Raw genomic sequence first — 26,225 nt, 5'->3', positions numbered from 1 at the left:
CTTTTGTCCTATGTCTGCTCAGCTGGCAGCGTCTCCAGCTCCTCATGACGTGGAGGATTAAGCACTAAGATTGTCTGTCTGTGTGCTCAAACAAAGGGTTTGTGTTGTTATGCGTTGCCATGGCGCACACATGTGTGTGTGTGTGTCATGTAGGTGGGGGGGTTGCTAACCCAGTCTGTCTGCAGTGTGTCTATGTGTGTGTTCTTGTATTTATGCTTCCTTTCTTGCATAATCACTGGTCTTTCAGTACCAGTAGCCCTCATTGAGACCAAAACCTGGTCTCAATGAGGCAGAACCTCATTCCTGAGGAGCTGGATAAGGGCTGAGATCAGTATTTTGGTTGGGTTAAGGTTAGGGTTCCGCATTAACTGGTTCTATTGAGGATTGGGGTTAGGGAATGAATTATGTCTATGGGTGTCCTCACTACAAATGCTGCACAAACGTGTGTGTGTGTGTGTGGGTGGGTGATAGGTCAGGGCAATCCTAGCAGGAGCAGGTCAAAGTAAGCTGGGTGTGCAGGGCCTGGATAAACTGTTTGACTAATCTGGAGGGTGAGGATGTGTCGAGGTGACCCTGTGACCCTGTGACCCTGTGACAGGCAAACCACACCTAGACTCACACACAGCACAAAAACAGCAGCCAGGTTAAGTCAACACACATGTGTGGGCCACTGAAGCGCCTGTCTCCTGTTTCATGTGCAGATTAAATGTAAGGTGTGTCTGTTAGTTTTTGCTTTTATGTAAAGTGCTTCACAGACGGACGTGACTGAACAATAACCTCCCTGACGTGACATCCACACACCAACATGCACGAGATAGATAGATAGATAGATAGATAGATAGATTCGCTTTGTTTTGCCGATTCATGGAGGAAACAGAAACAGGAAGTGCCACACATTCACAGGAAGTCAGAGCCTTTAGTTACTGCTGCAATATAAAAATAAGGTTGATACTGAGAGACAGTTCTGTGGTGTCAAAATATCTAATCAGCCAATCACATCGCATCAACTTAACACATTTGTACACGGTCAAGGCTGAAATGTGATTTGTGTCATTTTCTCTTTTAAACATAGTCAGGTTGTTGATACCAGATGGAATCTTAGCGTTTAGAGAGAACGGTCCAACAGGAGAAAATATCCATTGAGCAGCAGCTCTTCATTGTCAGAGCACACGGGGAAAAAGTAGACCATGGTATGCAAAAGATCAACACGTCAAACCTCAAAGCAGGTGAGCTCCAGCAGCAGTTGACCCCACCGCGAGTGTCCTGTGTACCTAATAAAGTGGCCGGTGAAATGATAATCAAGGAGACAAGGAGTTTCAGAGCTCTCCATCCCCCTCAGCAGTCACACAGCTCCAGAAGGGGATGCGGGGATGCGGGGATGCTTTTCACAACGCCCATCCCCCACTTTCATCTCATTCTCTGGCTTTATGTGCGTGTGTGTTGGTTATGGAGCTGCCGTCAGATGGCCGCGATCATTAAAACCTGGGATTTGGCCTGCAGATTACTGGCGAGGCATCTAGCTCCCGTGGAGGCTCTATTTCATGTGCGGTGCAAAAAACCTCCTCAATAATGAAATTATTCATTGTATGACTAAGTGTTGTGCTAGTTTCCTTGGTAAAAAGCCTTCAGTTGTTCTTGCAACATAATGACAGCGCAGGCGTCGTTGATGTCATGAATGACAAATAAAGACAATGACGAGCTGATAGGTAGGTAAACAAGGGTTTCAAATGTTTTATTCCTTTAACATCACTGGCAAATATAAACTGCTGCTCCATAATTGGTTTCCAAAGTTAGTGTTTTTTTCTTCTTCCGCACATTTCAAGTGATTTGGTGTCCAAATTCTCCAATTCCTTAAAAAGTAAGTGCACAAAATGTCCACCTTGAATAGTAATAGCTTCAACAGACATTTGGCCCTTTCTGAGGAGAAAGGCGACGATGGCGACGACGTCCATGGAGCGATGACGCGAAGTGTGTGTTTGTGAAAGCACCACATCTGAGACCATCATCACCAAAAGGACTGACCTTTGTCACGTGCATGCGCACAGACCACATACACTTAAAACATGTGGGTCATACCTTTGTGTCTGTTTTAAGGCATTGTTAGCCATTTTGTATAATGCAGGGACAAAATGTGCAAAAACCAAAATATACACATGATCACGAGTTTCCCCTGATGCTGAAACCTATAGCTTAAACAACTGGTCTGACCGTATGTCATCTTGTTCTTTGAGAGAGATTCCACACCTGCTTCTCAAGGCAGATGTTTGAGAGCACCAGGGATTTTGTCCGGGAGAGTTTGGGGAGGGAAAAGGGAGGTATGTGTGTGATCAGACCATAGACCGCTCAACAAATGCACACAAAACAAACCTCAGAATTTGTACTTCAACACCAGGTCAGTTTCTGATGATTTATCTACTAAATTAACTCATTTATATAACCACTTAATTCATTGATTAATCCGCCTGAATGTTTTATTTTTAAATAATTAAAAGAAGTTTCCTCAAAGCTGGAGCACAATGTACAAAACTGACTTCATGAAGTCATTATGAACGCCTGAAACTAGTGAGTGAATCCATTAACTCCTCAGGAAAATGTTTACAGACGTTAGAATTAAAAGTGGGAGGAGTAGAAGCTTATTATCTTATTTTTGTGGGCGACTGCTAGTTCCATCCCACTTACAAATAGAAAGACTACGTCCATTCTTTTTTTTTTTTTTAAATACAGTCTATAAATCAGACACACACAGCCCTCACCTGCACCATGGAGGCCAACACAACACGTGGAGGAGGAGGGAGTCGAACTCACACATACATGAAACACACACACATGGATACAGTACATGTGTGGTTTGCTAAGACAGCTTTGGATGGAACAAAGAGGGAAAACATGAAAACAACCCGCAGACGCACGTTAATGCTTCGCTTCATACATGAAGCCTTTGTGGAGTGGATGTTCTTTCTTTTTTTTTTTTTTTGCATTTTTCCAGTAAACAACTGAACAGAAATCCTGAACAGAAACATCGCTTTACAACCACCCACCCTCGACCACCCCGAGATATTTCTCTCTGAAGACAGTGACGAAATAAACTCTCACACACACACACACGTACACAATCGCACTTACCGAATACGCATGCACGCACCAACAGATGGCGCCCACTGTGCCCACTCACACCTACATTTCTCTTTTATAGCGTAGCTACACATTTCCTCTCCCGTTTGAAAAGGTTTTGATTAAAAGAAGGAAAAAAAGAAAAAGCAGCATTCCTCACGCAAGACTAAACAATCATTTTTATATATACAGTTTATATGTATATATATACATATATATATACACATATAAATACGTATATATATACATATACATATATATATACATACATATGTATGTATATAGACTAAACAATCATATATATATATGTATAGTGTGAATATATATTGTATTTTTCTCCTTTTTTGAAACTTTTGTTGCTTTTTTTGGTCTGACCTCCTCATGCTTTAACTGAGATGCAGCAGTGACTGGTGCAGGAGCGGCGGAGGACCCCGAGAGAGACGTCATTCTGTTTCTACGGTTCCCCCAGGACCTGACCACCAGCTCCTCTCACTTCTTTTTTAGTTTTTATGTTTTTTAAAGTAATTCCCATTTTTAAAACTTTTTTTTTGTCCTATTATCCTTCCTTTAAAAAAGGGCAAGATGAGCCGACACAAACACCTCGAGGCACAAGAGACATCTCTAAATACTTTATAGATTGACTAGGCTGTGCAAACAAACTACACATAGAAAACTCTCACAAGAAGAACATGGCTATGACTAAGTAAATATATTTTTGTTTGTATATATATATATATATGTATATATATATATTTATATTAATCTATATATTCCAAATATCTAATAAATACATTTGCTGATAGACATAGAGATCTTTCTGTGAACTATTTACATTAAATTGTGTACTCTTTTCTCTTTTTTTTTTTTGCAAAAGCAATAAATAGCTATCAAGGCAAGGACGAAGGAGAGAAAATCTGTGGTTTAAACATTTGAGAGATTTTTTTTCAGATGTGGACACAGACAAAGATGTCGGCGCGCCTCGCGTCTCAAACATCTGCCCACGAACGTCCACTCGCGAGAAATAACACTCTCAGTCGCTCCTGCCCGCCTGTCCTTTCTCTCTCTCCACAGTGGAATGTGCTCCAGTCTCTCGACTGCTCTTCCCTGACTTCAAAACACCTGGTGAACAGGGCAGTGAAGGAGTAGCGTACAAAAACGCACCAGCACCTGCCTAAAATATACCAGCATTGGGCCCGGTGGCTGGTGATCACATGTCTCCCAACTAGCTTGTGACTCCTGCATGACAAACACACACACACACACACACACACACACACACACACACACACACACACGATAAAAGGATGCTGTAAAAACGCCACAGTCGTCAGAGAGAGGCAGGAAAACATTAAACCCACTCTTTTTGTCTTAGTTAAACTTCTGAAGTGCAGGCGTGGACAGAAAACTACAGCGTCGTCACCAGATCGCCTGCAAAAACCTGGCTGCTGCTGCTGCTGCTGCTGAGGGGACGTATTGCTGTCGGCCTCCGACAATTTGATTCAGCGTCCACACAAAAAAAAAAAAAGGAAAAGAAAACAATCTGCTGCACCACACGGCACGGGCGGACAACTGACAAGGTCTTTGAACGCTCACTTAACGTCTTAAAGAGACGGTGTTGGAGAAAAAGACGACTCCGTTTCGCTTAGAAAAAAGCAGAAATTTTAAGTGCAAATCACCATGCACGGATGGATCGACTGGTGAGCACATCGTGTCAGTGTCACACCTCAGAGAGAACTCCGTCTCACTGGACAACAGGGAGTGACGAAGGGGTGGGTGTGTGTGTGTGTGTTCATGTATGCACGCATGGGTGTGTGTGTGTGAAGTAATGATGGATCTGGTTAAGTTCTTCCTATGGCTCTTGAGGCATAGATAAAGAGGCAGTGGGATATTGTGTGGTAACATTCTCTGGCTGAAAGTTGCGGTTCTGACAGATGGAGGGGGGTGGAGTGTCTTTTAAATCCCACTCATTTGATTGGTGCCGAGCAGAGTGAGTAACACCCTAAAGACTGACCGCTGATGATGGACTAAATGTGGGCCGGTGTATCGAGGGGAGCTGCAGTCCGAATGGAAGCCTCTTTGGGGAGAGGGAGTCCGCAGCCGCCTGGCTAGAGAGGCGTTGGACATGGTCAGTCCTAGTGGCAAAGGAGGCAGGGACGGAAGGAAGGAAGGGAAGGAAAGGAAGGGAGGGAGGGTGAGGGCGGGATCAGGGAATCACGACTCCATCTTGGGACGGGATAGGCTGAGGGGAGGACGGTGGGTGGGTGCTGGTTCAGTGACCAGTGCTGTTTATAGGCTGCAGCCCAGCTGCTTGGCCGTCTCCTGAGTGTCCTGCAGGCGCAGCAGGCTGGCGCTGGAGTAGCCCTCATCGCTACAGCTGCTGCGCAGGCTGCCTCGCTCGTCTCCTGAGTCACTCACACTGCTGGTGCTCCACTCCAGGTCACCCAGCAGGTAGTCTGTGCCCTCCACGTCCACGTCCAGGTCTTCTGTTGGGACACAATAACCCGGTGGTTAGAACGAGAGATGACAATGAAACACATGAGTACATACTTGCTCAAGTTCTTTGTGAAGGTCTCGTCCTAGACGCTGACATATTTTAGCTTGGTCCTGTCTCAGTCTCGATCACGACTCAAGACTGGAACTGATTTATTTACAAACCTATCTTCAAATGCAACCAATTATACATCAAATCATCATCAATTTTAAATAAGAGGATGCCGTTTTAAGTGATATTAATCACTATAATACTGATATTAATATATGGTACACTGGTCTCCCTTTATTTATTATTCTGAGTGACTGCACAGGAGTAAATACTTCAGGCAATAGTTAGAATATGAGAATATTAACCATATTCAACTTTGTCATTTGACAAATCTCTGTAAATGGCTTCAATAAATCATTGTGGATTACAATTTCCTGCTCTCGGCGCCCCCGCGCTGGCCTTTTCGTTTACATTTTACATTGGATTTTATGAAGGACAGATGATAACAGGAAGACAAATAGCTCCGGGTTTTCCTTGAGCTTCTCGCCACGCTGTAACATTAATTACAATCTCCGAATAACAACAACAATTAAAGACGTTTCAAAAACGCTGTATGAAAATGAATTCTTTGCATAATGTCATCTGTCATTTGTGGAAATGAGAGATTTCATGTTGGATGTCAATATCACGGCCTCAAGTACCTACTGAAACCAGTCTGATAGTCTTCTTACTAAATCACACTTCTCCTTGTTTTATCTTAAAATAAAGTGACTAGACGTCTCTGTTTTTAGGATTTTTGAGATCGTAATGAATTCAACTTTTTCCTAAACTTTGACCAGAATCAGAATGATACGTCGGCTTTAATATTATGAGTATATTCTGTTTGTGTCCCGCTCACCCTGGTCAGAGTCCGACTTCTCGGAAGACGACAGAGTGGAGCCAGTGCTGTCCATGCGGGTCCTCTCCACCCCCAGCTGCTCCAGGCGCCTCCTCAGGTGCCTCTGCTCTCGTTGTAGCTGCTCTAAAGTGTGCTGAGCCCTTTTGTCGCCTTCCTCCAACCTCTGCAGGTAGGAAGAGAAGAGAGGAAACAATGTTCATAACACTGCGCTCTGTCTGTGTCTGTGTGTGTGTGTTGACCCCGTCAGCTTATCTATAATGTTTCAATCACTGCAACACAGAGTGCTAATGCACTTTTTCACCACAGCGGTCAACACACTGCCCTCTTCATTAGGTGAGAGCTTCACACACACCTTGATGTGATCTCTGGCCTTCATCAGCAGGCTGAGCGTGGTGTGCCTGTTAGCATCTGGTCCCAAGGGAACGAGGGATTTCAGTCTCTCTAAACACAGCCGTAGATTTGCCCGTCTGCACAGGGAGAGAGAGAGAGAGAGGGGGGGGGGGGGGGGGGTTAAAAAGGTAAAAACTGCATTGATTCAGGAAATACCACCGTCGGCTTGGAAGTTAATAATATCTGTTTGTTTATGTTTGAGTGTGCATTTTAGTAACTTTTTTTCTTCCAAAAAAAAGTGAAAAGTGACAAATGTACCGACTTTGTGTCATAAACCTAAATACTTTATGAGAAGGAAATGCACAATTCTGCCGCACAAGTGAGAGCCATCTAACTGTATTTACTGTGGTTGGAGAGTGGAACACACACACACACACACACATGCACGCACAGGGGTTAGTTTTTTTTTTGTTGGTTCACAGATGAGGTGCGACAATGACGTTAGATCATTGACCTTGGTGAATCAACCTAATTCTTACCAAATAGAGCTACTCTAGTCTTCTGGTGAGAATGTTTTTATTTTTTTTAAATCACAATGTGGTTTTCAATGGCTTCTTTACCAAAATATGTTTTGTTGCTTCACTAAATTATCAGTTTCAATGAGGTCACTTAACTTTCTGTGGGAAAAACATTACAACCATAACATATTGATCAAAGCCAGGTATCTTTAAAACAATTTTCAATTTTCAATCAATATTAAGTGGATTCAAGTTACAATCATATACTTTATATGAGATATGAGAGAATTAAGTGTCGTTTAATTCACCTTTTTGATTGTTGCTGTGTGCTCGGACTCAAGTGAGTGAGCAAGACCGGCAAAGACCGGTTTGACTGAGCACGTTCTGCGTTTGTGTGTCACATGACTCGAGATGTTGGTCACGTTCTACTACGCCTGGTTGAGCACAGCTCCAGGCGTAGTAGTTGTGGGTCGTTTACTTGGATGAGTAAAGAAATCATCCATCAACCACAATCGTGAACGTAATGCGACACAAATTACTGCTTCAACTTCACAACTTCAGCCGACGCCGACTCATCACATAAGGTAAAAAGGTATCCGATTGCTCACAACTTTTCCACGAAACCACAAATTGCAGCTCCACCAGCTTCTCAAGGTGTGAGCACATGAGCCGTTAAGTAATCGCTTCACACCCAGAGTAAACTGTTACTGCAACCAGGGATTAACACACAAAGTTTAGTATTAAAAGAATTGATGCTCAAAGAAAAACTAAAAATGAGCATTAGCCTCTCAATGACAACTCCACACATGTGATACACCTAAACAATACCACAATATGGTGGCTAGAAATACTGTAAATATAACTTTTATTGTTCTAATCTTTATGGTAACTAAGTATTTTCCTTGGTATCAGTATTGAGATTGTAAATCTTGTATCATGATACTTATTAAAAGAAAAAAAACTAAAATGAAAACATGGGACTGACTCATGAACAGAAAAATAAAGAAGGTCAAAAAAATGTTAAAAGTCAACGACACATTTGTATGTTTTCCTGTGTTTTATGGCCCTTTTGCAAATACTGGAGTGAATCAACAGACTTAAGATGCGGTGAGTAAACAGTAAAAGGCCACATGTGGGAGGTCTCTGACAAGCGGACTGGGTTCCGGATGCGGAACCAGAAGCCACTGACCTCGCTCCATGAATCATTGGTAATTCCAACTTCTTGACAAGACAACAGCATTTATATATTCAACTTCTACCACAGTTTTTGGAGCTTTTAAGGCATGTGGGAAATGCAGACCAATTACATGCTCTGTAAATTGTCATGTGACACCTCTCAGGCCAATCACATCAGTGAAAAGAGAAATCAAGACAGTACAGAGATTAAAAGATGTTTAGTTATTAAAAAAAGAATTGATCAAAAAGGTACTAGATTAATTTATTCTCTAAAATTAAGCACTTAGGTTAAATATGTCATAGAACATTTTTGTTATGAAAGCCTGTTTAATGTTTTAACTGAAAAAAAAAGACCATTTGTTTAATTTAATTACAGTGCTCATTATGAAAAACTAAAATATGAATTCTGTTCTTGTTTTAAAGTCAACCTGGACCTCTTGGAATATTGAGTCATTACCTCGGCTTTATGTCGATTTCTACACAGGAAGCATTGTAACATAACGTTGCTACAGAAGTGTGGTGATGTACTCACATCATCAGTGACACACAAACACCCACCCACACACACACACACCAGTTTCTAATCTCCAATCCATTTCCTCATGTATCACAGTCAGCCGCTCTAAGCTGCAGTATTGGCAGCTGGTGAGGTCTGGTGGGCGTCAGTGACCACTTGACCTCGCTGTTACACAACACACACCTCCAGTTCCAGCTTTGGCAGAGTGTGCATGTGTCTGTGTGTGACTCTGTGGGTATGTGGCTGAGTGGGTGGGTGTGTGTGTCTACGTCAGCCTCTTCCTGAGAGCGATTTAAAATGTTATTTTGGCAGCTGACGGACGGCTGCCTGGACGAGTTGCTGGTTTATAATCTGCTGCTGCTGCGAGCATAACTGCCAGCAAATGTGTATTCAAAGCCCAACACAATATCCTTACCCCTTGGCCTTTTCCAACACACACACACACAGCAGTATTCAGGTGAAACTTGGAGCCGGTTCCTCAGTTGACTCAGTCTAAAGGGCACGCGGCAGACTGTCGTTTCATAACATGGAAATTGTTCGGACATAATGAGGGATCAGCTGCAGCCGGGGCTGGATAATGTTTGCTAAACACTGACGAAGAGCACCAGACTCGCGAAACTCAACGGGTGACTGACGGAGACAAAACACTGCAGGCGTGGCAGCGCCGCACTGTGCTATTTCAGCAGCAGATTATTCTGGTGCAGTGTGTCAATAGGTGAGTATGTACAGCTAAGGCGTGTAACGGTTACAAGTGTCATGGTAAACCACGGTAAAGTTCCCGGCGGTGAATGTTGCCGTATTGGTTTTAATTGGCACGGGGTGGAAATCTTGCAAGACACGCCGCGCCAGCAGTATCGTGCGGCGCGTTTGTTATGTCGTGAAGACATACCAGAGGGAGGACGTGAGAGGAGATGCCCTTGGGACATTTTTCCGCCTTGAAAGGTCTGGAAAAGTCTTGAAAAGGTAAAGTACGATTTCGCTAGCCGGTCACAAATGTACTGGATTGATATCCAATCGAATCGCTCATGGGTGTATAATTTCTTTTACATGTCATCTGTGTTACCTGCTTGTTCAGGATCAGTGAAAGTCACAATGTCGGACTGGCGCGCAGTCTGCTGTTCCTGTGTTTGAATTGACACACGTATATAGCTAGCTCGAGCCACACGGTTGGTGTAGTGGTCAGTCGTCTTGGCTTTTGCACCAAGAAGACCCAGGTCGGAAAAAGGGCCTTGCATGTTCTCCCCGTGTGTGCATAACCTAAATGAGGCCATTTCCCTCTTCACTGCAAATAATATGATGCCAAATAGTGGAGAGGCTGATGAAGCCTTACTACAATGTTCCAATGGTGTAATAATATTTATAATAATTAAAACCCATATATACTCTTTGGCAGTCGACCCAGTATGAGACATTGGTTTGATCTTTTTTTATATTTTTATTGTATGACTTGTTTATTTGTGTTGTTTTTATTCTTTCTACAGCATTTTATTGTTTGTTCTTAGGTCTATTTGGTCTTACATTTAATTTTTTTATTTATCTCTGATGTACAGCACTTTGTTTCAGCTGTTCAGTTGTTTTTAAAGTGCTTTATAAATAAAGTTGGATAATGACTGTTGATCTTAGTCAAGTTTTTTTTTTACTGTGATAATTATTAACGTTGCTCAGTTGTCTTTTTATTAAATGGCTTTTTAACTGCATTTAATGTTTATTTTGTAGTGTTTTGTAAGGTTTGGGTTTTTAATTCTATTTTAATATATAATAAATCTATTTAAATATAAATCTTGGCGTCAGTGTATGAGTATTGTTTCAACATTACTAACATATTCTAACAATACCTCGGAATATGAAATTATCCCTAATACAGCTCATGTAAAGCTACAGGTCTTGATCTGAATTAACACTTGTATCCTCTCACCTCTGTACCCGTTTGCACCTGAAACAAGTCAAACTGTTTTAGTAAAACCACTGACACCTGGGATGTTTCTTGAATTGTAGACTGGTTTCTCACAGTAGCTTCTCACCTCATGTCCTGCTGCATTCGTAAGTTATAGCCGTTTACTCTAACTAAACAAAAGAGAAATGGATCAGGAGTTTCAGGTGTGTGAGAAAAGGAACAAAACAAAATTGTAGTGTTTGTTCTCAGACGGTAACACCCTGTGGCGGTGACTGGTTTACTCTTGTCACATAACTTGAGGCTTATTCATAGTAAAATTTCTGGATTTTCTTGAAATATTTCAACTCTGTATGTGTGAAGGCCTGAAATGTAATGTCAAAAATGTCCCTCCCTGTTCAAATTCCATAGTGAGTGAACAATTACAGTATAAGTCACTGATAAAACAAAATAAAATGAAATATAAAACAATCACTGTTGTCCAAAGTTCACTAAATAAGATTTGTGTTGCGGGATTTTGCATCTCTGCCAAAACAGATTAACCCTTTAACACCTACGCCTTTTTTTTTTTGCTTATTTTAACCATCGAAAGGGTCCGAAAATGTCCTTTTTCCAGAATAACTTTCAATATCTGGCTGTTATTTACAATTTAAAGCATGTTCAAATAGTGTATTAACAATTAAAGATAAAAAAGGCACTGTAGTTCTACATGAACATGAAATTTGAACAGTATAAAACATATTTACATAACATTCGTTTGTCTCTGAGTCTTGGCCAAAAAACGGAAACTTTGTACACACATTTTTCCAACTGAGTAATAAAATGCAACAGTACATAATTGCCCATTTATTTTATGACATTTTAGAGGAAACAGAGCGTCCCTTGCTGTCATAAAAAAAAAATAATCTGGAAGTGAACGCCAATTTAACACATTTACACTGGTCATAAACCTGGATTAAACAGGTTTTTTGACTTGTGGGAATGGGGTATAATAGTTTGGTTATTGCATCCAACAAATGAGAAGTTCTTTTCATCCTGTTACACCATAAACATTTGTGAGCCTGCTCGTTGTGTGCCTCCATTTTAAATAAAATTCACATGTGCATAGGTATAGGAGACATATGATTGGTCTGATGTCACGCAATGAATGCCCTCTGACCTCTAGCAGTATCTGCCCATGGCTAGCTGGGAAAAATGTGCATTTGTGCTCGGTAGATGGAAACATGCACACTGGGTCGGTGCCTAAAGACAGACAGGGGAGGGGACTGGATGTGAATCTGACAGTATAATAACCTCAAGCTGAAATATCACAGTACGGTCATCCTACCACTGAAAACACAGTTGACTGACGGTTGTCACCAACCCAAAGGGTGAAGGGTTGGGTTACGCAACGCTGCGCTCAAACTGAGTGATGTCTGCTCTGTTTTTGATTGTTGTTTAATTAAAGACCTCACATACCTAAGGCAAAGTATGACAGACATTTTACTGTACCTCATAAATGGGTTATCAGCCCATCTTGGGTCTTACACTCCTCTCTGCTGCACCAATAGTTCTCTGAGTGCACCTGTTTGCACTGAAGTACTAAACCACTAACTAAATCTGCAAAAACCCTCACTCTCGACCTCTGACCTCCAACAGTAACTGCTGAGGACGAGCGAGGGTGGCATTGCGTGCACACAGAAAAAAGGGTGTGGTGGTGGCTGGAGTCGTGTTACGTAGACACGTAGACACACACACACACACCCACACACTCTAAAAGTTGTGTTTTATGACAGCCAATGGGGACTGGAGCTACAAAGCTAAAGCAAAAATAAGGATAAGTTTACTGTCTGCCTTTCTCATTTAAAAGACAGTTGGTTATAATTTTAACACACACACACCTCAGTGCCGTTTGTAGGTGCAGAAATTGAATATACCACAAAACAGCAAGCAAACAGTCAAACCAGCGATTTGAAGTGGAGGCTTGTTCCACAAACTGAGAAGAACCACATAAACCTGATGAACAGACCGACAACAAACATCTGCATCTATAGGAACCCCATCCTCTTATCATGTACTTTTTGAGTCTGCAGTCTCAATATTAGGTGGCACTAATTCTTACACATTAGACCTTTAAAGTGACTTTTCTTTTCAATTTTTCATGAAATTTAAGATTAAAAGGCATACACTGCTGCTGTTCCTGGTGTTAGTGTCAGACATTGGGGTGGAGGCCTGTTGGAGGCGAGAGTGGAACAGAACAGGGAAATGTTTTGCACTGTGCATCTGGGCCTCCACTGCCTTCATTACCATTGAGCCGTGTTTTAAACACTTCTTCAACATCATCATGTGTCACACACATTGGCTCATACTGGTTTTCTGTGTCTGATAAATGAACTGCCATATGGATAGGTAGCATAAATAAAATTCGACTTCCATTATGACTTTGTTCTCCATTTCTTTGCTTGTTTATTTGACTCATGGTTTCAATGACTTTTTAAGGATCCTTAAGAACTCTGTTGAAGACACACGAGTTCTAATTAATGAGTTCATTGTGTTAAAAAAGTTTGTGAAACCAGATCAGCTCAGCTAAAGTGCCAAAGGGCACACTGAGCTACCTGATACAACAATGATGCCACATTTGTCTCATTAGTTTCATAGGACGGTAAGAGGCCAGTGGTTCTTTTGGCACCAATGAGCCAAGAGCTTTATTACACGGGACATGAATACACTTCTATAAGTGTATTATGTCCTTTCAGTTTGCACATAATGTGGATCATAAAAACGACTTTGATACAGGTCCTAGGTCAATCAGATATCACCGTAACCACATTACTCCATTTACTGCTGTCAGTAGAGGGACATTGTAGTTTTATCAGAACAACAGGACAATGATTCAATTCACTAACTAATTCTCCAATTACTCATTTATTTATCACTTTTATCTGAAGCCGTTTAAGTAATATTCAGCTTTCTGGAGTTTTTGATTTCCTCTATTTAGAATAAAATCTTCCTTATACATGAAATACTAAAATCAGACTAATCTCATCGTTCCTCATCATATTCCATTTAGGATAAAATGATCATCTATCTTCGTCTATCACACCCGATTCTTAATAATGTGATATGTGTATATGAACAGTTTCCATTGAAAACCACATGATTTATAGACACTTCCATGGCAACAGTGGGGGAGGGCTTCTGTGGTTTGAGCTGGTCTTAATGTGAACTGAGGAACAACACACACACACACAAACACTTTTACATACCTGTTCTTTTCCATTTCGTTGTGCGTAGACCTGCGGAAATAAAACAAAGCTCATATGAGAAAATGACAGCACACACATAATTAAGTGACTGACTGAACAGGGCCAGATTCTCTCTCTCTCTCTCTCTCTCTGTGTCATCACTGCAGTCCGCTGCAGGAGAGACAGGAGAGAGAGTGTGTGGGAGTGCATGAGCACCCAGAATAAATGACAAAATAAGATTCTGAGAAAAATTGTTTTTTTCCGATGCCTGAGGCTTGTTCTGTAGAGAAAAAGAAAGGTTTTTGAAAGAGCACACAGATACATGAGGAGGCCAGCAGTAAACATAGTAACAGTAACCACCAACGATAGGGTAGACAGGACTATGCTCCTTCATGTTGCCTGATTAGTACTGAGCAAGGTGGGGGTGGGGGCACCGTGCTGAAGGAAGGCACACTACTGTGGTGTTTCATAGCGGAAAAACAAAATGGAGAAGTTAAAAAAAAACCTCAGCTGGCTCCATTTCTGAATGAAAACTCCAAGGCTGCATTTTAGCCTGGATCAGAGACTGTATAGAGGAATTGGACTCAGTTTTGAAAAGGGAATCCCAGGAAGTAGCAGCCACCACAGGTCTATGAGTCTATGTGAAGTCCATGTCCGTGTTTACATTCCGGGAATGAAGTCTCGTCCCCCCTATGGGTGAGTCTAAAAAGTGCGGAGCTGGTGTTGTAGTTTCAAACCTTGACCTTGACGTCTGCTACGCTGAGTCAAATGACGCAAATCAAATTGGAAAGGGAAAACCAGATTTTATTTTACAACTCAGTGGAAAACTGAGGGAGGGAAGCACAATTTTTTTTAAATTCTACCGCTATTCTAGCAATACAAAGCCACATGCAAATTGGCAAAGTATTCCTTTAATGTCGTCCATTGCTTGTATAATTAAATACAGGTCTTCTTTAATAGCACATGATGACAGCTCTTATCATCCAATAGGAGCCTGACTGCAGGTGACGTATGTGGATTTCTGGTTTGAAAAACTGACATGGAAGATTTTTTTAATTTCTTTTTAACATAGTGTATGGTATGAATTGGCAAAATTAAAATTGGTGATAAGTTACAGGCATTTACTTCATAAATGCTTCTTATGAGCTGCAACTACTGTCAGCTGTGAGCAAAAAGCTTTCAGTTTCACTTCATCATCAGTCTAAGAAACAAAGCCTTGTTATGTCTCGTTAGTTATACTCTAAGAGACAACAGCAGAAGAGAGAATGAGCTTCCTGTTTTCCCCCAATGCCCAGTGTACCTGAATGGTCACATATCTGGGCAGAAATACTCATGTGGACAAAGCCATATTTAAATTAAAATATATCGATGTGTATTAGGGCTGGGCAATATCGATATTATATCTAGATCGTGAGATGAGACAAGATATCGTCGTAGATTTTGGATATGGTCATATAGTAATAAGGTATCTGTGATGACTTTTACTGGTTTTAAAGGCTGTTGCATTGATAATCATCATATTTAGTGAAATACACTAAATATTAGAAATTAAATAAATATTTTGATTAAAAAAATAGCTGGAATTGACACAATTATATTTTAAAAAGTATTTAATTCTAAGCCTGACTATTTGTGTCATAGCAAAATGTTACCATATTTATTGTCAATTTCACACTCCAACCAAAGAAATAAACCAGGTATTATCTGAAATTAAAGGTACTAAAAAGGTCATTTTAAACAAAAAGTTATAAAGATCATAAACAGTTCCAACTCTCTACATCTCGAAAGAAAACCTTTCGTGAGCCCAGAGAAACTACTAGTGTGTGCATGCAGCTTTATATCCCCATATAATCTTGTACATTACGATATAGCCTAAGGATAATGAGATATTATTTGTAAGCCATACAGCCCAGCCTTACCCTTATGCTTGACAGAAATATTGATTTGATTTATATCATGATATAAATTGATATTGAATTATATATATAAAAAAAGTATATTGTGATAAGAGTCAAACACACACACACACAGAGGAGGAAAAGATGGGGTCAAGTGTAGCGTTAGGGAGGAATGTACTGGTCTGACCCAGGTAAAAAAAAACACTAAAAGGGCAGCTGGGTTAAAGAGTGGCTGAAAGCAAAGCAGAAGAACCCCCACTGTATTCCTCCTCTACCTCCACCTAACCCACCCGATCCTCCCACCCCACATCCTAAAATAACCCCTGCACCTTCAGCTCTGCGTAGTCCAAGACTGTCACCACCCCGTGACCAACCTGCACATACACAGAGGAGAGAGACTCACTGCTGTCCTGTGACAGCACACACACACACACACACACACACACACAGAAGAAAACTCACTCTGTTTAATCAATGTGCATATAACGGTGTATGTAATTGTACTTCCGTCTATATTTCAAACCAGCATTGGTAAATTAAAAAAGCATGCTAATGTGGGTAAAGCTGCCAGCAGCCTGTTCAAAGAAATACAAATGTAGTTAGAGTTATTTGTGCATGTGTAACCTTTAAAATTAGATGATGTATTGAGGTGTTATGGTTAAAATTAGGTTTAGGTTAGGGTAGTGGTTATGGGTCAGGTATTTAGTTTGTGTAACATGCAAAAAATGCCAATGGGTGTGTGTGTGTTACTGTAGGGTATCATCTTATTTCAGCTCGTCTCTTTGGATGTTCTCCCTATTTCTCTCTCTTTCACTTGGCCCACTCTAGCCAGTGTGCATTCCAGTGCAGGGCAGACAGCCACTGGTGACATAACAGCACTGGAAAGGAAATGATCCTGCTTGTTCAGGCTGGATTTCAGGCTGTGGGACACCTGCCACTGTCTGATTATCCTCTACGCCTGTGCTACCTAACACGGCCATGCTGCAGTGAGGTACCAGTGATTCTAGTATGATTGATAGAGCTGGTATTGATCAAACATGTTTGTAATAAGAAGACATTTCTTCAAATGAACAACAAAAGAAAAGGGTAAGGATCATGTAGGGAAACTTCTGTTTCTGTGTGGATAAGGTCTTAGAGGCTTTTTCAGTTCTGAGAGTCTGAAAACTGCAGTTTGGTTTACCGTCAACTCACTCTGTATTTAAAGTTAGACTTATAACTTTCCTTTTTGATAAAGCTTATAGTTAGAGCTGGCTCAGGGAAACCTGGGCCATCTCTTAGTTATGCTGCTATAGACCTAGACTGCTGGGGGAATTCCTGTGGTGCACACACACTCACTCTCCCACACTCAGGGTATGAATATGACTTTATTATGTCATTAACTTTCTTCTTTCTCTCTCTGTAGTTTGTATCTTTCTTTCCTTTCCTCTCTCTGTGTCCTCATCTTGCAGGTTGCAGGATCCAGATCCAGTTTTGAGTGTATTATTATTATTATCATCATACATATCATGACTATTATTATGATGCTATAATTAAACGTTGTAATTTTTATCAATCAACAATTTCTGCTGCTGCTTATATAAATGACATTGTAGTGGTATAAACATGTCATCACTGACGCTAACTGTCCTGTATGAACTTATAACTTAATACAGTTGTTGTATATCTGCTCCTGGTCTCCCTCTGGTCTTTTCTCTCCCCCACCTCTCTTCTGTCTCCCATTTTTCCTTTCACCCCAACCAGTCGAGGCAGATGGCTCCGCATCATTGAGTCTGGTTCTGTCAGAGATTTCTACCTGTTCACAGAGAGTTTTTTTTCTTTCTCCACTGATGCCTAGTGTTTGCTCATTCTGTGAACTTTTGGGTTTCTCTGCTCTCCATAATGGTGTCTATCTACAGTGCCTTGAGATAATGTATGTTATGATTTGGCACTATACAAATCAAATTTAACTGAATTGAGAGTTGTTCACTTTCCAACCCAGAATAATGTTATGTGTAATAATGTATCACCTGAAGGAGGATTGTTAGTTGCTATTGTGTGAGCAACCCTAAAGTACACAGTAATGTAACTTCAGTGAACAACCACAATTGTCACTGAGCTGCCACAAGCTAAACAAAGTTCAACATTTGCTAAACATTAGTTTTACCTGCTAACATTTTGACGCGATTGCTGTCCTCAGTGGATTTCTGTATCAGGCACTCTGGCTGAGGGAGGCTGCACCAGCCAGGTCGTGAAGCACCGTTTTAATATCATATTCATTCACTGAAGAGTTACCTTTATTCATTAAACAAGCACCAGCCAAAACAACACAGTCACTCACTCACTCACTCACTCACTCACTCACTCACTCACTCACTCACTCACTCACTCACTCACTCACTCACTCACTCAATCTTTTCCAACTTCCTGCATGCTCCGAGATGTTGATGAGATTAACCCTTTAAGTACCGAAATTTGGTATCAAATGACAACACATCTTTATATATTATGTTATGCAGAGGAAGTTCAGTCGATAACACAAAGGTAGTGAAGTTCGATACAAAGCCCTACTGAGTACTCTGGAGATTATTCACTGTAAGCTATGTGGAGTAATGTATGAGTTCTCTAATCCTCAATCAGTTGTTTACATTGGAGTCCTGGTCTATCAATGCGATCACTGACTGCATCATTTACACTTGATTACATTAGCTTACACACAGTACGTTTACATGTGGAGGATAAAGTGGTAGAAAATGGATGGATGAAAGTTGACTTTCGCTTTAGGAGGGACAAGTACAATACAGTTCCTGCTAAGAGTTGTCATTTGTTTCTGAAACATCATGCATAATGTTCTCCTTCTGATAAACTCCTCCTCTCCTGCTAACCTAAGTAGAAGGAAGTGGAAGTGAGAGCTCAAAAGTCTGAATCAGTTGGATGACACATGAACGGACTTTATCCTGACGGCTACATAGTACATAGCCTGTTTAATGTCCAACTGATCCCATGCGTAAATAGGATCAGTGATTGTGCAGGAGATTCAATGAGTTTGTTGGCATGTTGATGATGTTTCTATCATCCATTGTGCAAATCTGGAAGAGTAAAGAATCCCAACCTAAAAAAGGTTACAGTACAAATATCGCGGTCTTCTTGCATAATGTCTTGCTGCATGCTCTACCTAGAATCATTGTCACCTAAATTCAATGGAACATATCCACTATAACTGTGTATAAACTGGTTAAGTGCAGTTTAGCTCGCCACAGTACAGTTTGGAACAGTAAACCCTTATCTGGCCTGTATTTTCACCACTCAGCGTGTCGGTCAGATGGCAACAGCTACATAAAAACAGCAAATACAAATAGCCTAACAGGATCCAACTGTCACACAGTGCAGTCTGCCAATAAATGCAATGACAAACAAGAACACAACAAGGTAAACAGTAGGGGTCTCACAATCCCGACGTAGATGTAACAACGAAAAGAAGAAGTCAACTCTTCCATCCTCATTTGGAGCAAAACTTGACTTGCATTAAAGCGATAACTAGTGATAAAAGCATGTTTGTAGCATCAGACATGCAACCTTATTCAGTGGTGGAATAACCAAATTTAAACATTTGAGTTATGTACTGAAACCACACTACCAGTGCCGAGCAGGTCATATCGTACTACAAAGATGTTGACTTAGTGCAGATTTAGTGGCCTTTACAAGAGATTGCTGGATCTTCAGAGCAGAACACAGAGCCAAATGATTCTATGACTTCTCTTCATTTAACAGTTTCAAATTAGTTATTGTTACATTGATATTGTTTGGACATTATATCACTCATGACACCTTGGAGACAATCGAATTGGGAATTAAAAACTTATATGATGTATCATGACATAAAACCAAGGATCCTAGACTAAACTAAAGTCTAAAATGGCAGACCCATCTGCGCTAAATGAGAGGGGAAAAGGTTGAGAATGGCTTTAGACAGAATGCTGTTGTGTGTTCCATGTGTAAAAGGGCAATTTTGTACATTGTCAAGACCTGAATCTTCAAACACTGTCCATAGCTCAAGTGAGGAATTCTATAAGCTTTGTCTTCTGCTCACATTATTCTTTCATTAACCGTTCCCATGTGAAGCCTTGCTGTACCGTCTCCAGGTCCACAGCATTAGACTCCATTTGCCTTTGCCTATAGGGGTGGGGGTTGGGTGTGGGTGGCTACAAGTCTCCATCTATGTAATGGAGGAGCTGGTGCTCTCCACTGCCTGGCCAACCAAGAGTGGGAATAGAGCAGGAAAGACACACAAGGGTGGAGGAGAAGGAGAGCAATGCATAGATGAGGGGAAGGGTGGAGTCCCTTCTACCAACACACATATACATTTACACACCAGGAACATGGTGACAACCCTCCCCCACTACTCACACACCCATAAGAAGGGAAAACAGGAACTGGATGGCCTTGAACATACTGGCTTGAATGTCTTCAAATTCATACAAGACTGACTGACCTACATTTCTGTAAGTCTAAACAGCAACAAAAAGAAAACGCTTATCTTGAGAGATCAATTAATGATCTACTCTCCTTTCGTAGAATTCAAACCCACCTCCCCTAGAGGCAAATTCATTCAGTCACTGTGCTGCTCTGCCTATTAATGATCAAGAGCTAGCATCACAGAAGACCACATCAAATCATCTGATCTCTACATAGACCATGATGGCTGTAATGCTCTTAAATAGTGATGAGTAATGGCTGATAAAGTGTTCAGGGCTGATGGGGAGTTGCTGCAGCCTAACCTGGCCTTGTAGTTCAACAAAAATGGATGATTAAGTAAATGTTAGTGAGCTTCCGTTTTTCGGACTGTAAACAAGGACAAACCTGCAGCAGCTTGTTGACATTTTCTTCATTAGCATGTCTAAATATGTCATGCCATGCAAGCATGTGAGGACATGAGCTTGAGTGTTCTTACAGCACTCGACATCCTGCTTCTTTTAGGCTACATCCATGCTACTCCAATTTCCTTTTAAAACACATACTTTTAGCTCCTGATTCACCTACCCATCCACATTACACCAGCATTTGAGGGCCCCCAAAATGCAAACATTTTAAAATGCTGCAGGCTTTATTTTAGTTTGTAAACTTACTGACGGGGCTCCATTTTGGTTTGGATGGCCAAAAGTTGCTTTTAATAGGCTTTGACGGCCCCGGGCAAAATGGCCCAGGGGACTCTACATACACCCAAACTGAAACAAGCTAGTTAAAGGGCGTTTCCACAAACTTTTGTTCCTGTGAATTAATGTAGAGCCTTGCCCTCTACTCAGGGCCGCAGGCAATTGCGTACTTTGCCCACCCAATTGCAACTAAGACTTGATCAGTTGTATACATCTTCAAGTTGAACGGCCATTTTCCAAGCTACATCAAATGTTTGAGCAACAGCAGAAAATAACTGAGGGACTGTAAACCACCTTTTGTTTAGAAAAAAAACAAACACATTTTCAATATCCCAAAATATTAATTGTATTTATATAAAACGGAATACAACCTCTCCACTAGGGGGATGGGGCTCTGAACTAGTGGTAAACACTGCTCATTATGTACTGAAAAACTGCGGACCGAATATGAAACTGAAACAACAACTATAGATGATTGACCAATAATGAAAATATTTGTCAGGACAGTGAGAAAAATGTATATATCTATATGAATGATGCTGTACAGGCATGTTTGAGTATATGGACTGTTCAGTATTTCAGTCTTGTAACTCTAGATCTGAGAGCAATAAGGCTGATATACATTGGGCTAAGAAGAGTGGCATGCCGATGCATAAACACATTCATGTGACCATTTACATTCTTCACTACATATGTGCTCTATACATAGGATACGAAGTTCAGCATTGAGGCATATAGGAGGCTTTTAAGGTCAGGACACTCTTCAAACTGGTTTGTACATGAGATTGGAACACAATGCAAATCTTTGCAGCTTAACAACTACTATGCTCGAAGCAAAGAAGACAAGCCCACCAAAATAGGAGAAGAACATGGCGTGATAATAGTTCACATGGGGATAAAGGAACAGGTTAAGGCAGGTTGATGTGTTGTGAGGTTGTGACAGATCAAAGACATAAATCATAAGTGAGGCGAAGGTGGTGAAGGAACACATACTTGTCAACAATGAAAAAACAAAAAGAGTACACAACATGCGGTATTCTCAAATGTATAGTAGGCCTGTGACGTGTTCATGGATATAGATGTACACTGGGTTATCCAAGGTGAGAAGGCCATATATTAACCGGTTTACAAACCTACACTACATGGTCTCTGCAGAGGAAGGCATGTGATAAGCTGAAGGGTTGATGATGACAGCCAGTGTGTTTACATGCATGTTGAAAGTCCAATTTTAGTTGGACTAAGACAATAATCCTGTTTTCCTAATGTCATGTAAACACCAACTAAAATCAAGCCAGTCTTAGTCAGACTAACATACCCTTTGCTTTCTAAACAGCTTCGGTTCTCATAATTATATATCCCAAGGGCTGCACCCCATGGAGAAGACTGTCTTGATCGCAAAGGACAAATAAAAATGAGGATTTCCCGATTATGTCTCTAGCTTGTCCTACCATTGTTGCATAGCAACAGATCTGCAATTGGATATTATCGTCTAGGTCAAAAACATGATATTTTAACAAATATTCACATTTTGAGGTCCCTTGTTTGTGATTTAACTGAGGTGAAGCCTTGCGCTCTAACATAAAAGTGTATTCCTCTGATGTTGGTCTTATTTGTTTGCTACCATCGCTTAAAAAAACAACAACAAAAAAAACCATTTGTCATCTGTGAGCAATGAAGCCTGGGATAGTGCGACCTAAAAAGCATCCACAATTGGAGTTTTCCTTGCTCAGAAACACAAATACATATTTTTCAGCTGCATTAGAAAGAGCCTTCAAAATAGGACTGTCTAGTTAAGCCTCTGTGACAAATACAACTTCAGAAGATTGTGGCACCTGGATAAGGACACAGCTATGGATTCTACAAGATGTTGGAAACCTTCCTTTGAGATTCTGCTCTATGTTGCAATGAGTGCATCACACCATTGCTGTCGGCTGCACATTCATGAGGTCGTTCTACTTTTCTATCACATTCCAGAGGTTGTCTACTGGAAAGTTCACTGAACTACCTGTAATATTCACAACACCAGTTTGAGAGGAGTTTTAGTTTGGGATATGGATGGAGCCCTGCTATATCAGAAAATAGTAAACTGTAATTAACAGATCGATCTTCGATTTAACCCAAAATATGTGACTATTATGGGGGCAATGCATGACAAGAAAACTTTCCCAACACCATCACACCACAACCAGCAGATTGGACCATTGACAAAAGGCAGATTGGCTGTGGATTTGTGGCAATGTCATCAATATCTGACTACCATCTGCAGCCTGCAGATATCCAAATCAGAGCACAGATACTGTTTTGGTTACAGTCTGCTGTTTGCTTCTGTCAATGACACAATAAGAATAACACAACAAGGAGTCTAAATATGACATTTAACTCACAACTACGCATGCCCAAGGAACTTTTAAGAATAAGTAAAAATTCTGGATAAATTTTCCATTTGAAAAATTAGGTGAGACATATTAGCGGAGAACTGGCTAATTCCAATGTTATTTTTTGCAAAAGCAAATGGTGTGCACATTACACAGCGTAGTCTGTGACCCAGCCACTTTTAGACTGTCCTCTAAATACCTAAACTAGGTTATGCATACGGTATGTGCAGTATGTTGACACAATTCCTATCATATCAGCCTTTATTTGCTTTACTATCTCTGAACATGGGCAGTAAAAACTCTAAAATCTGATAGTCATAAACCAAAAGCTACAGATACTGAATTAATTTCCTCCCAAAGAAAACTGCAGTTAAAACAGTGTTTTTGACTTAAAAACAACTTCCTTTAGCCAGGAAGAGAACGTTTTTATAAGAGTACATATCAATAATATGAAGAAAACATTTGGATTTAAGATTTAAATCAATTAAATCATGATGTCGGGATAGAAATAATACATTTTATTTTTTCAGTGATCTGCATAGGCATGAAATTTCAAAAATTAAAGGGGAATTTTGTGCAGCTGGCCCCACACATGCAAAAGAATCTAGCTCAAAATCCAATTACATGCTATAATTCTGATGTGGATAATAAATACCAATATGGGAACAATGGATTCATTCTGCTGCATTCAGTGGGGGCATACTTGAAGTGGTGATATGATGGGCAGCATGTTGAGCTGATAAACAATGAAGTGTGTATTTTTATTGGCCACAAGGAGCAGGATAGCATTTACCTGCTACTTGTATTTTTCTTGCTTTTGCTTTTCCTTTTCAAGCTTTCCCTCTCTCGACTGCTGATGAAAGGTGGCATGGAGGCATAGCCGTGCTCTGCTTCTGCAAGAAAACAACAAACATAGTGGTCACATGGGCTGCTATCTGGCACTGCAAAATATACCGTTACAGCACCACAGTGAAAAGGAGCCAGGTTTGGAATAGAAAGACTGCAAAATGTGCCACATTTGATCTTGAGTCATTCGGTAACCATGTCTTTTACTGAAGCGCAGGCATACATTGAATGGATTTCCTGCAGTCCATGCACTGTAATTTCTCCCCCTCAGCCTGCACAATGATGTCATCTTGAACTGGAATAAACCCCAGTAGTGAACCACAACATAAGGAAAGGAGGGGCCACCATAAAATCTACCTCCCTGCACATTATACTGCATCTGCCACATATATGCATTCACTCTTTTACTATCTAAAACATGCAAATGCAAATACACATGCATGACAGTCCAAAAATGCCAAAATGTATTATTTTAGGTACATGATCAGATCTGCTGTATTATGAAAAATCACACAACATGTATGCATATACTACAGTTTAACAACTGAAAGTCAAAATAAAGGGCATATATTCTGGATTCACACTGACAGGGGAATATGAAGAGGCTGATTTCGGGAGAAGGGTGTCGCTAAAAATTTTCACTCACTCTCTCTTACACACACACACACCGAGAGAGAAAAACAGACCATGGTAAACAATGCAATTACACTTTACCTCGTTCCCTACGTTCAAGGTACTCGGCTGCTTCGATCAACATCTGCACCATTCCGATCGCCGCCATTTTCAATAATACTGATATTATAACAATACGATGAGGGATTCCGTGGCTGCACACAACCTGCCTCAGGTCCCAGCACTGGCTTCCTCTCCTTGTCAAACTCAGCTCAGAGCCTCGCTGCTTTGCGTGTGTGTTAACCGACTGCTTTAAAAGGCGAGGTGTATAATGTTAGTTGAGTTTACTTGTGCAGCGTGACACACGACAGGCTGTTAAAAAGTTAAATGCCTTGAATGCAGCGCCTGTCACTGAAGGGGAAAAAGGAAAGCCTTGGAGGTTCGTAAAGGTCTCCTGTTAGCCGAGGATAATACTAACGGTTCTGCTGCTGGGTCGCTGTGGTTGCTTTGCTGCCTTTCAAATGCTACTTGTTGGCTGAATATTGTGCGTCTTAGTAGTTATTGGCAGCTCTTCAAAAACAAAAATAAAAAGCTTGTTGACGACAACAAAATAGAGCCTTGCTTGGTAGATGAAAAAAAGAAGAATATTGAGCGTATGTTCTCTTTGGGGAAAATAAGTTGGCTAATGTTAGCAAGCTGTCAGACTAGCGACGGAAAAGCGCTGTGTAGCTTGTTTGTGTCGTGTAAAGAGTGAGCCAGGCGACAGACGAGGACGCTGTTGTCTTGTTGAGTTGTCACAGCCTTGAAATTGAGAGAAAAAACAAGCTAGCTTGTCCTAAAGTTCAGCTCGACGATGTCATACAACCTCGGCGGCTATGTGGCTGGCTAGTTTTGTGCTGGTTTGTCGCTAATAACGCGTGATATGTCTGACTGGATGTACAGACAGCGGCTGGCATCAGCTGAGGAACAGTGTTTGTCAAACTGCCTCCAAAAATACAGGCTTGTTGATGTGGATGACAGCTAATTGCTGGACTTCACCACAAAGCTCTCCTGTGCCGCGATGTGATTGGATATTGGACATAACAAATCAGGCTGCTATTGGGGCTTCAAGCTGTCGATCAACAACAGGGGGTGTGGCTTGACTGCCACTGTGGGACGTCGCCGGCCATTTTGGTTCTAATTCCCATCATCTTATGCACACGTCGGCGAACCACAATG

The 26,225-nt window shown here is 41.0% G+C and overlaps 1 protein-coding gene across 2 annotated transcripts; it reads right to left on the bottom strand.

Annotated features, from left to right (window-relative positions):
• Positions 1 to 4,469: 4,469 nt before the first annotated feature.
• Positions 4,470 to 26,025, bottom strand: mxd1 (MAX dimerization protein 1). 2 transcript variants are annotated; one of them, XM_058636948.1, is made up of 6 exons: positions 25,110 to 26,025; positions 24,343 to 24,442; positions 14,169 to 14,198; positions 6,844 to 6,958; positions 6,492 to 6,654; positions 4,470 to 5,591 (listed from the first exon to the last, which is right to left on the bottom strand). In XM_058636948.1, exons 1-6 carry the CDS (start codon positions 25,174 to 25,176, stop codon positions 5,398 to 5,400), a joined length of 669 nt encoding a protein of 222 aa, XP_058492931.1. In that variant the 5' UTR covers positions 25,177 to 26,025; the 3' UTR covers positions 4,470 to 5,397. The 2 variants fall into 2 exon arrangements, with proteins under 2 accessions (XP_058492931.1, XP_058492930.1); XM_058636947.1 differs by having other exon boundaries at positions 4,470 to 5,594; positions 25,110 to 26,022.
• Between the last annotated feature and the right edge of the window lie 200 nt (positions 26,026 to 26,225).

Source organism: Solea solea, chromosome 8 (assembly GCF_958295425.1).
Source record: "Solea solea chromosome 8, fSolSol10.1, whole genome shotgun sequence".
In the NCBI taxonomy this organism is placed as follows: domain Eukaryota; kingdom Metazoa; phylum Chordata; class Actinopteri; order Pleuronectiformes; family Soleidae; genus Solea; species Solea solea.
Note: the sequence above shows the minus strand (reverse complement) of the source record. Positions and strands in the feature narration are given on the sequence as shown.

Excerpts from the sequence above, each read along its gene's own strand:
- mxd1 (XM_058636947.1), bottom strand. The coding sequence starts at position 25,176 with ATGGCGGCGATCGGAATGGTGCAGATGTTGATCGAAGCAGCCGAGTAC. Across the intron at positions 14,199-24,342 it reads AAGAAAAATACAAGTAGCAG|GTCTACGCACAACGAAATGG; the intron begins GTAAATGCTATC and ends TTATTTCCGCAG. Across the intron at positions 6,655-6,843 it reads AGGCCAGAGATCACATCAAG|AGGTTGGAGGAAGGCGACAA; the intron begins GTGTGTGTGAAG and ends TCCTACCTGCAG.